This window comes from Phlebotomus papatasi, chromosome 3, assembly GCF_024763615.1.
Source record: "Phlebotomus papatasi isolate M1 chromosome 3, Ppap_2.1, whole genome shotgun sequence".
In the NCBI taxonomy this organism is placed as follows: domain Eukaryota; kingdom Metazoa; phylum Arthropoda; class Insecta; order Diptera; family Psychodidae; genus Phlebotomus; species Phlebotomus papatasi.
This window is the reverse complement of record NC_077224.1, coordinates 88,737,134-88,753,669: the sequence shown is the minus strand read 5'-3', so window position 1 is coordinate 88,753,669 and position 16,536 is coordinate 88,737,134. Positions and strand designations below refer to the sequence as shown.

At 35.4% G+C, this 16,536-nt stretch overlaps 1 protein-coding gene across 1 annotated transcript; it reads left to right on the top strand.

Moving 5' to 3' along the window:
- The first annotated feature begins 531 nt into the window (after nt 1–531).
- Nucleotides 532–15,698, top strand: LOC129806267 (protein MON2 homolog). The gene is made up of 6 exons (XM_055854735.1): nt 532–883; nt 1,037–2,316; nt 6,178–6,916; nt 10,104–12,441; nt 12,497–12,820; nt 15,004–15,698. The coding sequence occupies exons 1-6, from the start codon at nt 764–766 to the stop codon at nt 15,174–15,176; spliced, it is 4,974 nt and encodes a 1,657-aa protein (XP_055710710.1). The 5' UTR covers nt 532–763; the 3' UTR covers nt 15,177–15,698.
- Nucleotides 15,699–16,536: the final 838 nt, after the last annotated feature.

Sequence of the window (16,536 nt, the reverse complement as noted above, 5' to 3'; positions counted from 1 at the left end):
GAAGCTAATTCGCTGTAGTTCTTCCTATTTTATCGTGATTCTTTATAATTGAGCGCTCTTTGTGAAATTTACAAAGGCTTTGACGCTCAATTCTATCGCTAAACCGGATGACATTTTGCCCCATATTTCCGATTGAGAGAGAGTCTACTGTATAAAGATCAACCTTACAAATAATGGCTTGTAAATCAGTGTGAAGTACGCCTTACGACACGTAATGCATAACACTCTGCGTTGTGGGTTGTCCACTGGGAAATAGGGTAACAAAAGACAGCACCACTTCCACGAAGAAGTGAAATGGCAGATGAGTTAATACCAACATAAACACATTAAATTGCTATTTAGATGAATCGTACAATTGATAATTCTGTTTTATTTGATTGAGAAGGAATGTCATGCAATTATCAAATGATTATTACTGAGATTTTACAATTGTCTCTCAAATGAGGCAGGCATCTTATCTGTAAGATAAGCCTTTATCTGCAAATATTCCATTTGATATTCTGTGCAATTGTCAGCCCTGGATTGGCGCTGGTGTCGTCGTGACAATTGCACCAATAAAAAAAAGAGTCCATTGATGAGAATATTTTTCCATTGTGGTTGTGTTTGTCGCCAACGCGACTAATTTTAATTTTTGTGCGCCCTGAGGAAATAAAAAAATAGAAGAAAAATATAGAATAAGTGCGTGAAGTGAGGGTGAAAATTGAAAAAGTTCTTTTTGGTGTTGTTGATGTGAAGCTGTGGTTGCGATTGGCATTACAAGAAGATGTCTTTTGTGAGTGGAACAACGGGCTCGGAGGCAGCTAAAAAATTTCTCGAAGTACTCCAAAGTGATTTCCGGCAATTGGGTCAGGAGACCAAGAAGAAGTATCCACAGATAAAAGAGGTAAATATACTGGGGAAGGGGAATAGTCAATCATGCCACTTGCTTTGTATTAATTTTGAGCTGTGATAAGGATAAGGAGTGTGATCTGGTTAAAAGAGAAGGGTGACTAATACCTAGTTTTTGGGGTCTATTTTTCTTTTTGGATTGTTGTAGTCTTGCGAAGAGGCAATAGCTAAGCTAAAGAGTGCAATAGCAAATCCCCAGACACCAGTTTATTATGTTGTGAATCAAATTCTCTATCCACTGGTTCAGGGATGTGAATCTAAGGATGTTAAGATTATTAAATTTTGCCTGGGCATGATGCAGAGGCTCATAACTCAGCAGGTTGTTGACCATAAAGGTGCACGTTACATAACCGATACACTGTGGATGTTGATGGAAAATGGCACGGAGGAGGTTAAAGTCCTTCAGACTGTTACACTCCTCCTGACCACAAATACAGTTGTCCATGGGGAGACCCTGGCTAAGACCTTGGTCCTCTGTTTTCGGTTGCATTTCACCAAAAACTCAACGACCATCAACACGGCTGGGGCTACTGTGAGGCAACTGGTCTCCCTGGTTTTTGAGAGGGTTGTTGTGGAAGAGGCTGAAACAGCTTCGGAATCGGAAAAGAGAGAAATTAACCTGGAAGAGCTGAAGCTCGCAACGGGAATTGCACCAAAAGGTCTCAAACCCTGTGCAGCCGATGCATTTCTTCTGTTTCAAGATCTCGTTCAACTGGTCAATGCTGATCAACCTTACTGGTTGCTCGGTATGACTGAGATGACCAGGACCTTTGGTCTGGAACTCCTAGAAACGGTTCTTGCATCATTCACGAGTGTCTTCAAAAATGAAGAATTCTTCTTTCTCCTGAAAGAACGAGTTTGTGCTCTGGTCATCAAACTCTTCTCTCCCAACATCAAATACCGCACAGTTGTGCAATCAACCAATCAACCAAGTGCTCCCCATGAGAAACCCTATTTCCCCATCAGCATGAGACTCCTCAGGGTAGTCTCGATTCTCATTCAAAAGTACCACAGTCTCCTGGTGACAGAATGTGAGATTTTTCTCTCATTAATTGTCAAATTCCTGGATCCCGATAAGCCATCGTGGCAGAGATCTCTGGCCCTAGAAGTGCTCCATAAGATGACAGTTCAGCCTGATTTGCTCGTATCCTTCTGCAAATGCTACGACTTACGCAATCATGCCACGGATATCTTCAGGGACATCATTAATTCCCTCGGAGCCTACGTGCAGAGCCTCTTTGTCACTTCGCAGCTCATGAGCACCAGTACCACCAGCACTCAGCCGCCTCCTGTTCAAATTCACTCGCCAACGCTCATTGGGGGCCTTCCAGTTGGTCCGGGAGTATCTCCGCAGCCGGGATTTCTCTTCAGAGGCGTCTGGTTGCCCCTCACGGCGACTTTTCCCACGGGGCAGTGCAAAGCAACATAGTGAGTGTCAAATTATTTAATTTTGTGGAATTTTGCGGAATTAATCACAAAGGGGCATGTCATTGATGAATACAAAGGTCAAATCTGAGGTTTACTAAAATGCTCTCTTGGAAATTTTGCGCTTCCAGGACGTTTGGATACGTTTTTAGAAACGTTTCCAAATTTTCGAAAACGATTTTGCTGTTCCAAAAAATTCATTTCTGATGGCTCCGGAACACCTTTTAGATCAGGAAAATTTCTTAAAGTCAAAATTCACATCCCTCTCTTTCTTAAAAACTTTGCATATGTCCGTCCTACTCTTTCGTACTCTTCTTCTTCTTTTAAAATCACAACAAATTAAATTTACAGTAGAACTCTCGCTAATTCGGCTCTTTTAAGATCAGGCCACTTTTTAATTCGGGTGGCAGTTAAATTCGAAAAAAGTTTGTTGACATTTTTCAAGTTCGATTATGATTATCAAATGAAGCAAATACACTCTTAGAAAAGTTTAGACATCATTACTAATGTAAACTAGTTGTTCGGGTGATTATTATTAAATATGTTTAAAATGGTTCTCATAATCTTAAAAAATTTTCCTCATAATTTTGTCCTCTCATTTGTTCTCTTTTGTTTCCGTTTTTGTTTTTCTATCGTTTTTTATTTTTTTTTCTTTACTTGCCACAAATTTGTAAGAGGGAATCACCCTATTTTTTGTGGGTTTTAAATAAATTGAATTGAATTGAATAATAATTATGTTAGTAGTGAGAACATAAGGCAATATTTACGTGGATAAGTTGCGGCAATTATTTCATAACGATCTCATACTATTATATTTGCTTGTGTTCATTAAATGAAATCGATATCCCAACTAATATTGGTCACTGAATAGTTATGATAACTAAATGAAAAAGATACTGTAACTAATATTGGTAAAATATTTCATTTAGTTACCCTACCTAAATATATGGATGGGTCTATGCTTACTATATTTTATAGTTTCCATAACTGTATATGAGGTTGTTGTTACTAAATTTTTCTAAGAGTGTATGTTCAAATTTGCCATAATTTGTCTTAGCTATGATGTTATTTTGCATTATTAAGAGGTTTTCATGAAATTTATAATAGCAATGAGCATGTAAACTCAATATGAGTGTGCAGATGAACAAAAAATCGTTGCATTTCAAACAATTTGCTGCCCGAATTTTTCGGTTGACATTTCAGTCCCAAATGCCCGAATTTGAGAGAGTCTACTGTAGTTCAGTTCAATTTTGAGACCGAAAGAGTGAGATATTATGCAAATCTTTTGAGAAGAAGGGACCCGAATTTCGATTTCATAAAATTATATTGAGCTAAAAGAAAGGCATGAAAAATTTGTTACTGAAAATCGATTTTGGGTTTCTTGTGCCACCATTCTATGGCTTACGATGCATTTCAAAGCTTCTACAATATTTTCCGGCTTGCTCAAAATCTGTCCTTGTTGTTAAGAAACGCTTTGTCTTACTAACAGCATTTGTGTTCCTGGAAAAGTTGCTATGTTTCTAAAATGAACTGTATTATCGATTTCTGATGAGTATTTCCTCTTTTAGAAACGTTTCTGTGTTTTTTGCAACACCTTGAATTTTAAAATCGTTTTCGCTTTTTTAAAACATTTACGTTTTATTTTTTTTTAAACGTTTTGTGTTTCTAGAAGCTGCTTGCATTCCTGGAAATGTTGCTGTGTTTCTAAAATGAATACGTATGTTCGATTCTTGATAAATTTTCGTTTTTCAGAAACGTTTTTGTGTTTACTTGTGGCGCCATTCTGGGATCCGCAACACATTTCTACGATTCTAAAAATATGTCCGTTTTTTAAAAACGTTTACATTTTTTTAAAGAAAATTTTGCGTTTTTAGAAGCAATCTGCGTTCTTGGAGGAACCTTTATATATTTATGGAAATTAATTCGTATTATCAATTTTCTATAAGTTTTCGCTTTTTTGGCAATATTTTTGTGTTTCTTGTTACGATATTCCAAGATGCTCCCGCGTTTATAAAAACGTTTTCTCGTTCCTAAAAAAATATTTTTGCGTTTCTAGAAGCGTTTTCGTGTTTTTAGAAGCCTTTTCGCATTCCGTAAAATATTTTTGAATATCTTAAATTATGTGCGTGTTTTGTTTGATCCAATTACTCAATTTTCGTTGAGTTTTCGTGGTTTTAAATACGGTTTTGCATTTCTAGTGGCAGTATACGGGATTTACGATAGTTTTCTACCTTTCTGGAAATGTTGTCACTGTTTTTTAAAATGTTTCTGTATTTCCAGAAATGTTTTTGTGTTTCTAATAAACGTTTCCGTGTTTCTTAAAAAAAATGTTTGCGTTTCTTGAAGCATTTTTGTGTTTTATAAACCTTTTCGCATTTCCTGACACGTTTTTGAGTATCTTAACTTGTGTCAGTGTTTCTTTTGATACAATTACTCCAATTCGGTATGTTTTCGTGTTTTGGAAACATTTTTTTGTGATTCTAGTGACGTTAGTTGCTGGCGTAGTTTGTGATTCTATTCTGAATTTTTTTTTGCATTTCTAATAAGTGTTTCTGTGTTTCAAACAACTTGATCGCTTAGGCTTCCAATATTTTTGATGCATTCCCGCGATTGTAAAAAAAATCTGTCTTTTTAAATAGATTTTCAGGTTTCTGAACACGTTTGTGTGTTTCCAGAAATGTTTTCACGTCTCTGGAATTATTTTTAAATGCGAAAAAAATGATTCCGTGCCTAAGAACGTTTCCGTGCAGCACGAAACGTCAAAAATTGAAGGACACATTTTTATGATTTTCAAATAGAACAGATCGTTTTTAGATGATTGTAGGTAAAATTTCGTTTACAGGTGGCCCAATCGTCCTTAAAGGGTTAAGATTCTAATATGAGTACCCCCTGGATCAAAATTTCTAACGAGAAGAAATAAATAAAACTGATTACCAGTTACTGTTTGTTGAATTCGGTAATTGCCTATTTCTATTTAATTAGAAATTGAACTACTGTCAATATCAATTTATCTCGTACAACACACCATTTTTATTCTTTATCCAAGACACTTACCTTTCTTTTTCTTGATTTTGATCTCAGAATATGATTTTTAGGGGTGTTTAGAATATTAATAATTGACGTAAGCCATCACTGCGAATAAAAGATGGCGTAATTAACTTTTTTTCCTCAGAACACACTTTGTAGTTGTAAAAATATATCAACGTTTTTAATGTTAATTTTACACCTTTTTAAGGGTAAAATTAACATGAAAAGGGTAACTTTAATCCCTAATACACCTAAAAGGGGTAATATTTACACCTATTTTGAATAATTAACATTTCCGAAATGTTATTTTAATTTTTTCGGATTTCTCTGTGATGAAATATCAATTTCTTCTCAATGAATAGCCTCTCTATTGTCTATTAAATTTAGGATGGTGTAAATATGGGTCAGTACAAATCAAGGAAATTCCACTGAGTCATTGAAAATTTTATAAACTACGCAAAATTTGAGTTTGTAGTAAATATTTAATGTGAATTGATCTGGGATTACGTCAAATTAAAACGATTTGCATGTTGTTGTCTTTGCATTGGATTGATTAAATATTTAATTCACTTTGGAGATTTATTGTTTATTGGGTTTATTGGATGAATTGCAATTTATTCGGATTGCAAATTTCCGGAAAGGGAAATGTAGAATTTTTTTGTTGCTTTGCAAACTTCCTTGAACTCGTTACTTTCGAAGAAAATACTTTGCGATTAATAAAGTGAAGATTTGTTTTTTGTTGAAGACGCCCAAAAAGATGTGATTAATTCACAAAATTCCACCCACAATGTCTTTTTGGGGAAGAGTTCAATTTAATTGGCATAATTAATTGTATAGCCTTGAGATGCTTGAAAAGATGGAACCACCAGCAATTCCGGATGGCTATGGCATTTCTGTGGCTTATGCCTGTTTGCTGGACATTGTGAGGTCCATTTCATTGGCCATTCAGGGCCCTTCGCAAATTGGTGAGACGAATCCCAGGCCGTACAAAGAGACTGCATCGGAGGAGGATCAGGAGCTTCACTGTCAACTGATCAATTCCAGTTGGTGCGGATTGGTCGCTGCTCTCAGTCCACTAATTGATGCAGCCACGGATGAATCTGTGACAGAAAATGTGCTAAAGTCCATGCAGACTTATGCATCTCTGTGCGGAATCCTGGAACTCCATGCTCCACGGGATGAATTCATCACGGCAATCTGTCGAGCATCCCTGCCGCCCCATTACGCTCTGTCAGTGCTCAATATGGGCTACCACAGTAACTCCCTGAACTGCCATGTTCGTGCCGACGGACAGGATTTGTCCGGAGGGCAGTACATGAGTGGCTGTGGAGAGAGTGATTTTAGGCATCAGGTTGTGGCTGTGGGAACTCCTCTGCCCACTTCATCGCTCCCAATTGGAGTGCAGCAGGGACCAGTGATGCTAACAGCTAAAAATCTGCAGTGCATGAGGGCTCTGTTGCACCTGGCTCATTGCCATGGAAGCATCCTCGGGAGTTCCTGGCATATCGTTCTGGCCACTCTTCAGCATCTTGTATGGATTCTGGGACTCAAACCATCAACAGGAGGAAGTTTGCAAGTGAGTTAAAAAAGGGAAAAAACAAATGGTCAGTAAAAAGTCAAAAGTGGACAGCAAAAAATTAAATTTGATCAGCAAATAATTAGAAATAATCAGTAAAAATTTTTAATTTGGTCAGTAAAAACTTCGAATTGATCAGTAGATATATTCGAGTTGATCAGTAAAAATTGAAAATTAATTAGCAAAAAATTAAAAATCGCCAGTAAAAAAAGGTCAGTAAAAAATTAAAAATGAGCAGTATTTACTGATCATTTTTAATTTTTTACTGGCCAAATTCAATATTTTTACTGCGGATTTTTAAATTTTTGACTGACCACTTTTTATTTTTACTGACCACTTTTTATGTTTTACTGATCACGTTTCATTTTTTACTGATCACTTTTTACTGATCACATTTTACTTTCTACTGATCATGTTTCATTTTTTGCTGACTACTTTTCATTTTTTACTGACCGCTTTTAATAATGTGCTGCTCTTTTTTAACTTTACTGGCTTTTTTTATCTTTTACTGATCATTTCGATTTTTTGCTGACCAAATTTGACTTTTTACTGCTCGTTTAATCAATGAAAAATTGGAACTTCTTAGCGAGCACCAAATATATTTGCTTAGCACTTTTTGTTCGAGAACTGCTAACCATTTAGCATATTTTTGCTGATCGACTCAGCAATAATATGCTGAAAACGCTGCCTGTTTCAGCTAACTGTGCTCGCTTGGCTATTCGGATGAGATTCTTAATCATTTAAAAAATACAAAAAAATCCTGGGACATTGGAAGTTCAAGAAATCACCACCAGATGCGCTAGTGCGAAAAACAAATTTTTTTAATTGAATGTTTAATATCTTGGCTAATATATCCTGTGGATCGCATTAAAAATCTTTAGTAGTAAATGAAAAATGAAAAGTGGAAATCTTTTTATTGAACATGCTTTTTAGTACATGTCTGTTCTCATGTTTAGTACATGTATGTTCTCATGTGCTTCTGTATTATTGACTTTTCTTTGCGTTGATTCCTGTCACGACTGTTTGGTGGTTTTAAAACACGACGAAGATTGGGGAAAACAGTCGTGACAGGAACCAAAGTCAATAACGCAGAAATACATGAGAACAGCCATGTACTAAAAAAAATGTTCAACTGAAAGATTTCCCCTTTTTATTTTTTATTGGATTAGCACCATATCTCTAAGTACGCCTTCTCCTTTTAACACAAACCTACCAAAAAACCCGGTCAAAGTGACCGGTTTAAAATTAATACAGAACTAAACGGTACAATGTCACTATCAAACTTTACGAATTTCTTAAAAGATGAACGTAATATATTTTTCAGTGTTTAATTTTAATATTTTGCTCCTTTCCAAGGAAAAATTGTTGAGTATCCTACCCTACCGTGGTTTGTTATTTGATCTAAAAACGACCAAAAACGGTCGGTAGGTTTAGTGTTAACATAATAAGTTCATAAAATCACCGCCGATGGCGTTGATATCAAAAACAAATTTTTTTCAATTTGCGAGCGCTTCAGTAGCTCAAAAAATGAGATTCACTTAAAATTTTAAGATTTTTTTTAATTAGGTTTATTTAGGTTTAACTTTTTATTATTCATTTCCGAATTACCACGTATAGACACCTTCCATTTTTATCCCAGAAATTATACATTTTTCTACAGCGCCTCTGGTGTCGGTTTCATGAATTATAAATAAAATTTTCAAAATTTTGAAAACCTGTAATATTCTCTTATTTAAATGAAAATCGATCAGTAGAACCAGAGATGAATTTATTTAAGTATTAAAAAGAAAAAGAAAATGACATAAAAGTATACGTCTACTTTTAAGTAGACTATGTCTACTTTTGTTTAGCTTTTTCCTCTTCACTGATCTTTTTCAATGTCTTTGTTCAATGACTTTTCAATAAAGTAGTACCTGATGAAAATTTAATGAGCAAATTTTGCTCATAAATTTGCTCAATCCTCATTAATTTGCTAATTAATTATCAATCGTATTTACGCTATTTTAATCTATTTAAACCAATTTTTGTGACCAAGTCCACTTTTTTTTATCACTAAATGAATCGATTTATAAAAGCTCTTGACGAAAATTGCACATTAGGACATATATTAGCAACAATTAATGTGAATCACATTAAAATTTTAATGTGAAATTCTCTCACTGAACGGAAAAGGAGATTAAAAAATTGTTAAAAATTGATATTTTTCATACTGTGATTAAACAAAAGTTGTTATTTTGGAGTTAAGCAACGTTATTGCTAGACTTTGTTTAATTTTAATCTCCAAAGTTGTTAAAACCTCACAATATCAAAATTTTAACAACATTTATCAAAAAACAACAAAAATTAATAAAAACCCTCTTATGGTCCTCTTATAGACCTCTTAATGCCTCTTTATTTGAAATCTATTAAATTTTTGAAATAAAACTCTATTTTTCCAACTTAATGAATGTATTTTATTTCATTTATACACATACACTTTAGAATAAATTATACATTAAACTGATTAGTCCCATGAAATTAGCTTTACAAAATTATTTCTATATGAAAAGGGAAGATTATATTTCAAAATAAAACTAAAAATTATTTAAATTGTCTCTTTGCTCTTAATGTACACATCAGTTTTCTCATCGACATCAAGACTCTAATTGTAAGATTACCTAAATCAAATACTAACTAAACTATTGATATCCTATCACTTACTCTTAACTCTGTCTATATTGCGTTGCACTTTCACCAAATTGCAACGCGTCATTTGTACACCATCCAATCATGACTGAGAAGAAATGTCAAACTTTAAACTAATTTAAACAAAAGGTATTTAAAGTTTGTTAAAATGTTGTTAAAAAGCAAAATGAACAAAATTATTGTTAGAAGTAGTTCATTGTTTGTTTATAAATTGTTAAAAAAATCAATTTTTGTTAATTTTATCTACTTTTTAGCTTCGAATAATCAAATGTTTGTTTATCTCGTAAATGATCTCTTTTTATCTCCAAAATTAAACAATTTTTAACAAATTTTAACTCTCATTCCGTTCAGTGCTAGTTAGTTGCCATGGTTAGTGTCCCAAAAAATTATTTTCCAAGTCGATTGCACGTGATTTGTATTGATTTGGATTGGGAATCTCGTGTGCCATGAACTGATCTTGGTGTATCAGTGGCTGTGAATTTCCGTATGGGTCTTTTTGCAGGCTGTGCCAAAGCAAACAACAGACACAAATGCAGTGATCACGACTGCTGTTATGGCAGATTTGCCGATGTTGTCTCAAATGCTGAGTCAATTGTTTGAGTCCAGTCAATATCTGGATGATGTGGCACTTCATCATCTTATTGATGCTCTCTGCAAACTCTCCCACGAAGCCATGGAATTGGCTTATTCGAATAGGGAGCCATCGCTTTTTGCTGTGGCAAAATTGCTGGAGACTGGTGTGATGAATTTGCAGAGAATTGAAGTTCTCTGGCGTCCTCTGACCAATCACCTTCTGGAGGTGTGTCAGCATCCGCATATTCGGATGAGAGAATGGGGAGTAGAGGCTATAACGTACTTGGTGAGAACTGCTCTGCAGTACAAGTATGAGACACCATTGAGGGACAATCAGAAGCTGCAGACTCTGCTGTTGAGTCCTCTGGCTGAATTGTCTTCAGTGCCGCACGGTGATGTGCGTCAGAGGCAGTTGGATTGTGTCCTTCAGGTGCTCAATGGAGCCGGAGAGACGTTGTCTCATGGCTGGCCACTTGTTTTGGGTATTATTGGGGCAGTTTCTGATCACCATGGTGAAGCTCTGATTCGTATAGCTTTTCAGTGTCTTCAGTTGGTGGTGACGGATTTCTTGCCAGTAATGCCATGGCGGTGTCTTCCGCTCTGTGTGAATACAGCTGCTAAGTTTGGTTCCCAAACCCAGGAACTCAATATTAGTCTAACAGCTGTGGGACTCATGTGGAATATCTCGGATTATTTCAATCAGAATCAGGAGAAACTCTCACAAACTGTCACGGATGACAATACGGTGTTTCCGGACTTTCCGGGAACGCTGTCAATGCCGCATTTTGACAAACTCTGGATGTGTCTGTATGCCAGATTGGGTGATCTGTGTGTGGACAATAGGCCGGCTGTGAGAAAATCCGGTGGTCAGACACTATTTTCAACCATTTCTGCCCATGGGAACTTGCTGAATCCGCCTACGTGGCAAGCAGTTCTGTGGCAGGTACTCTTTCCGCTCTTGGATAAAGTTCGAAGTTTGTCGAGTGCTGCTAGCAATAAAAAGGTGGATACAAGTGGAAATATTCTGATTCATCATTCTCGGAATACGGCACAGAAGCAATGGGCAGAGACTCAAGTGCTGACGCTGTCGGGAGTTTCGAGGGTATTTAATACGAAAAGGCAGTTGCTGCAGCAACTTGGAGATTTCGATAGAGCTTGGGCACTTTTGCTGGAATTCATTGAGAATGCCTCTCTGAGCCGAAGCAATGAAGTGTCCCTGGCAGCTCTGAAATCCTTCCAGGAGATCATCTACAATCGTCCGGCGGACGGTAGTGATGAGAGTAGTGTGGATATGTGGAATGTAGCCTGGAGAGTGTGGCTTAACATTGGATGTGAATGTGGAAGTCTCAATGGGAGCGATGATAAATCCGAAGAGATTTACTATCCCAGTCAGGCTTTTCTCACAGCTCTCGTACAGATTTTCCCAGCCCTCTTTCAACACATACGTCCAAGGTTTACGGACAATGATCTATCACAGCTCTGTCGGGTACTCATGAATGCCGTAGTTGTTCCTATTCACACAGATTCCACTCCCTATATCCTTTCCACAATTTCCGATTCACCTCTGACGCCGCTTCATGATGGCATACTCGATTGCATGGAGTTGCTGCAGAAGGAGGCTCTGAGTCAAGGATCTGGCCTCAGGCCAATGATTCCGGCAATCTTCAAGCAACTCCTGAAATTCAGTCAGTTTTCCTGCACATCCCCAAATCCGGAATGCCTCAATGAGGGCTGTGAGAAAAAGGGGAGGAATCCACCGGCAAATGTTGAGTGGATCAGTATGAATTACATTCCATTTGGAGAGAAGTCCCTCCAAGTCGTAGTTAAGCTGTACAGACAGACGGCAGCAGATGAAACTGTGATTCAGAGTGCAATTCTCCATGAGATCATCAAAGCTCTCCATCTGCCTCTGTCACTCAAATACAAATGTCCAGCAGCCAGTACGTGGAAATTGGCCATTTCCAGTCTCATGAGTGTCCTGCACACGGGTCTTCCGGTCATCAGAGCCAATGGGAAGAACTTTGTCAGCATGTGGAAAGATCTAGCAGATACCCTAGATCAGTTCCTCTTCCCCAAAAGCGTCTGTACCATTGAAGATCGTGGACTGGAGGAAATTGTCCTGGATGAAGCTATTGACTGTCAAGTGATTGAACTTCTACGTGATGAAGTTCTATCATTTTCCTCGGAAATCCCTCAAGAATTTATCCTAAATGTTGTTGTTCTGCTCAACAAAGGATCCATCCATTCAGCCACTTCTACAAATATTGGTGAGTTATCCTCATCACTTCCCTGTGCGCCATTCCTCAATGAATTCTTCCTCAGTTTCAGGATGTGACTCAGAATTCAAACTTAGGGAGGAATTTGCTAAAACTTGCTTCGACACTCTACTGCAATTTTCGCTCTTGGACGAAAATGGCACGTCAAATGCAAATAACAACAACACGACAGTTGAAGGTGGTGTGGCCGGAAGATTGGCAATCACAGCACTTTTGCACAGATTTCAAGAGGTACTCAAGAAGTACAATGACGATGAGAGGCAGAGCGGAAAGTGTCCTCTGCCGAGATATCGTCTCTCTGAAATATCTTTTGTGCTGAAAGCCGTTGCAACATTGATTATTTCAATGAAGAAGGCTTCGTCGACAAAAGGTAAGCAATGATGATTTTCCCAAAAATTATAGTATGTGCTATAAAGAGATTGGTGTCTTGGATAAAAATGAAAAAAAAAAGAATTGCTCAAACATGATTTAGTGTAAAAGAAAATCTACAAAAGGTACTGAAATTCTGAAAGTATTCCTTATGAAACCCCTTTCAGTAACATGGAAAAGTATTAGAATTCATAAAGATGCTATAAAAGTAGTGAGTATATTGGAAAGGTATAGCACAGAAAATTGAGGCTTTCAAACAACTTTAAAAACTTCTTAATGTACAGAAGAAACCTTTAGTAACATGGGGATGTATTAAAATTCATCAAGATGCCACAAAAGTGGTGGATGTATTAGAAAATTATAGCAAAGAAATTCAAAATTTCAAATTCACTTTGATTAGGAAACAAAATCTTTCAAAAGCGCTAAACTTCTGAAAATATCCCGGAAAAATCTTTTAGTAAAATGGAAAAGTAGTAAAATTCGTCAAGGTGCCATAAAAGTGGTGGATTTGTTGAAAAATTATAGGAAAGAAATTCAAAATTTCGAATTTACTTTAATTAGGAAACAAACTCTTTCAAAAGCGCTAAGCTTCTGAAAATATCCCGGAAAAATCTTTTAGTAAAATGGAAAAGTAATTAAAATTCATCAAAAATGGTAGATGTATTGGAAAATTATAGCAAAGAAAATTGAAACCATTTAAAAACCTACAGAAATATCCTTGGTTGGGAATAATTATGCAATAACAGAGTTTAATTTGTTGAAATTATTAATTTTAAATGAAAAAAAAAAGAAAAATAAATTATGGTTATCCGAGACACATAACAGACTGGCCATAAAAGGATCGAAAAAAACACTAGGAAACGTCAGCTTCCAAACGCTCCAGTCTTTGAATTTTTTTCAGGTTTCTTCCGGTACTTTTCTCCCTAGATTTTTGTAAAGTAAAATGTGTTTTTTAGTTACGAGTTATTTTAAAGTGAGTTAGTGGAATGAATTATTCACATTAATACAATTTATGTAAAAAGCTGTTAAAAACTGACAATTTTTATCCAAGACACCTTAACCATAAAATAATAACAAAAAGCATTGTGTTTTAAGATATGAAAGAATGGCAAAAACGTGAATAACTCTGCTAAGACTTTCCAAGCGTGTTCTTTTGGGAATAGAAGGTTTTTTTCATTCGAGAAAATAAAAATCTGCAAAATGCCATAAAAATGGTGGGTGTCTTTGAAAATTAATAAGAGGAAATTTAGGCTACCTCAATACTGTTGAATATTCTTTTAGTGAGAATTGTTTACAATAGATTTTTTGGAAAAGTAAATAAATTTTTAGACTAAATATATACACAACTAATAAATGGTTATCCAAGACACATTATCTGCAAACTATAAAATTAGAACAAGAAGTATTATTCTTTACTCGAGAATTATTTCTTGCTCTCTAGCTCAAATAATTTAATTTTTATTTTTTATTGTGATTTCTTATGAGTTATAATAGTAAAACAATTTACAACAGCGACGACAAGTAATTTTAATGGTTAGTGTCATTTTATAGTAAAAAGGAATAATAAAAGTGATACATATCAGCACAAAAAGAAGTTACAGCTTAGCAAAAAAACTAGAACTTCAAACTCTTATTTTATTTTTGTCTCTTGTTTAATATTAGTCATTCACAAACTTTATTATTTGAAAGTTTTCTTTTTTAATTTTCTAATAATTCATAAAGTTATATCAGAAACAGAATAAGTTTTCCATACAAATACTGATATGAAAAAGATGAAAAAATAGCGTGAAGAAAATGATTTCTTAGCCATAATATAATTTTTATGGTAACCTAAGACACCCACCTCTGAACGAATCCTCTATGATACCCTTATTGTTGTTTTTTTTTACTGTTTCATGACAACAGAAATTTGTTTTGAATTAATAACCAAAAAGAAATTTACACCAAAATTGTAAACAGGGCTTATTTTTGAAATTTTATGGTTAGTTTGTATGTGTCTCGGCTAATTATTTTTCTTGCTTGATATACAAAATAATTTAACGTTTTTTGGTATTAATTTTAAGAAAGATACCATGTTTTTGTGCTTTAAAAATCATTCCATTAGATAAACAAATAGCATAAAAAGGTTGGTGTCTTGGGTAGAGACAAAAATAGTAAAAAAATATGTTTTTACTGTTTTTTTAGTCGGAAAAACAGCTTGGGAGCAACTGATTGAGCTGTATCCATATCTTGTGGACTGCACGACAACTTCATCATCGGAAGTGTCGAGATCCCTTCGAGAGGCTCTCCTTCAGTATTCGGATTTGCTGCAAGTGCCACCAACAACGGCAAATGGTGTTACGAGCAGCCATTGTTAACTCACGCAACGATTTTCCCTCCGTAGCCCCAGATTCCTCAATGATTGTGATCTTTTTGATTCCGCGGGGAAAATCAAGCACGTATTTCGGTAGAGGCACACACACAGGATAAAAAAATAATCTTTAAACAAAATATTTAGGACACATCGTGACGAATTAGTGATTTACAGGCGTGAAAAGCATGCAGTGTCTTTTTGGTTTGCGTCGTTGGAACAATTTGCCTCAGTGACTAAAACTCCTTTAAAACTAAATACAAAAAAAAAAGAAATATTAAATCGATTTTTGGAATCCACGAGGAAGCGCATCTTGGATCTTTTCTTTGACGGTAAATGAAAGAGCGACATTTTTTCTGGAGAAGAGAGAGAGTATTCACTAAATTTATCTCTAATATTTACTGTATTTTGTAAGCCAAATAGCAAATTTAAGTGAATATTTATTAAAGATGTAGTTGTTACAGCAAATCATGAAAATATTGCGGACATTCGTGATGAATAAATAAAATAAATTTATCAATTGTAGAAACAGTTGTTTTATTACTCAAATTTATTCAACAATATAATATTTACCTCTTTTTGAGTTTTGCAATTTTTCAGTTCAAAGAAATAATATCTACGTGAGAAAAAAGAAGGTGCTATTAACTTGTTTTCCTCGTAACTTTAACACTTTTTAGATGTAAAAATGTATCAACATTTTTTCATGTTAATTTTACACCTTTTTAAGGGTAAAATTAACATGAAAAAGGGTAACTTTAACCCTAATACACCTAAAAAGCATAATATTAACACCGATTTCGGATCAATACTGCAGGGTAAAATAAACATTTCCGGAATGTTATTTTAACTTTTTCGAATTTCCGATTCCTCGACAGTAAAACCACTGCCCAGACACCTGAATGTGGAAAAAATCGGGGTATTGGAGATCGAGATTTGGAGACAAAGGTGATCATACGCTACAAGAACAATCCTTCGACATCTGTGAGGGATATGGCTAAAAAACTTAAATGTTCAGTCTTGTGCACAAAATCAAACAGAGGAATAGACTGAAGACTTTTAAGGCTCAAGCAGCCCCTCATTCATTTTCAGATGCTTTAACTTTGACAGAAGATTTAACACATTAAGGGCAGAATCACATTGACAATAAAATGCTCGCCGTTGCCTCACCGTATTTGGTTAATTTACGCATTTTCATTGCAATTCTTACGCAAATTTTCCATTACCGTATAACCTTATCTCATACTCGGTGGCACTAGATGAAAATAATATAAGAAAATTGAAGAAATAAAACAAAAATGCGATAAACGGTGAGCAAAATAAAACTACAATTAATTTCTCTTACAGTTTTGTTTTTGCTTACCGTTTAT

Coding starts and splice junctions, on each gene's coding strand:
- LOC129806267 (XM_055854735.1), top strand. CDS start 764: ATGTCTTTTGTGAGTGGAACAACGGGCTCGGAGGCAGCTAAAAAATTT. Junction 2,317..6,177: donor GGGCAGTGCAAAGCAACATA/GTGAGTGTCAAA, acceptor TTAATTGTATAG/CCTTGAGATGCTTGAAAAGA. Junction 6,917..10,103: donor CAACAGGAGGAAGTTTGCAA/GTGAGTTAAAAA, acceptor GTCTTTTTGCAG/GCTGTGCCAAAGCAAACAAC.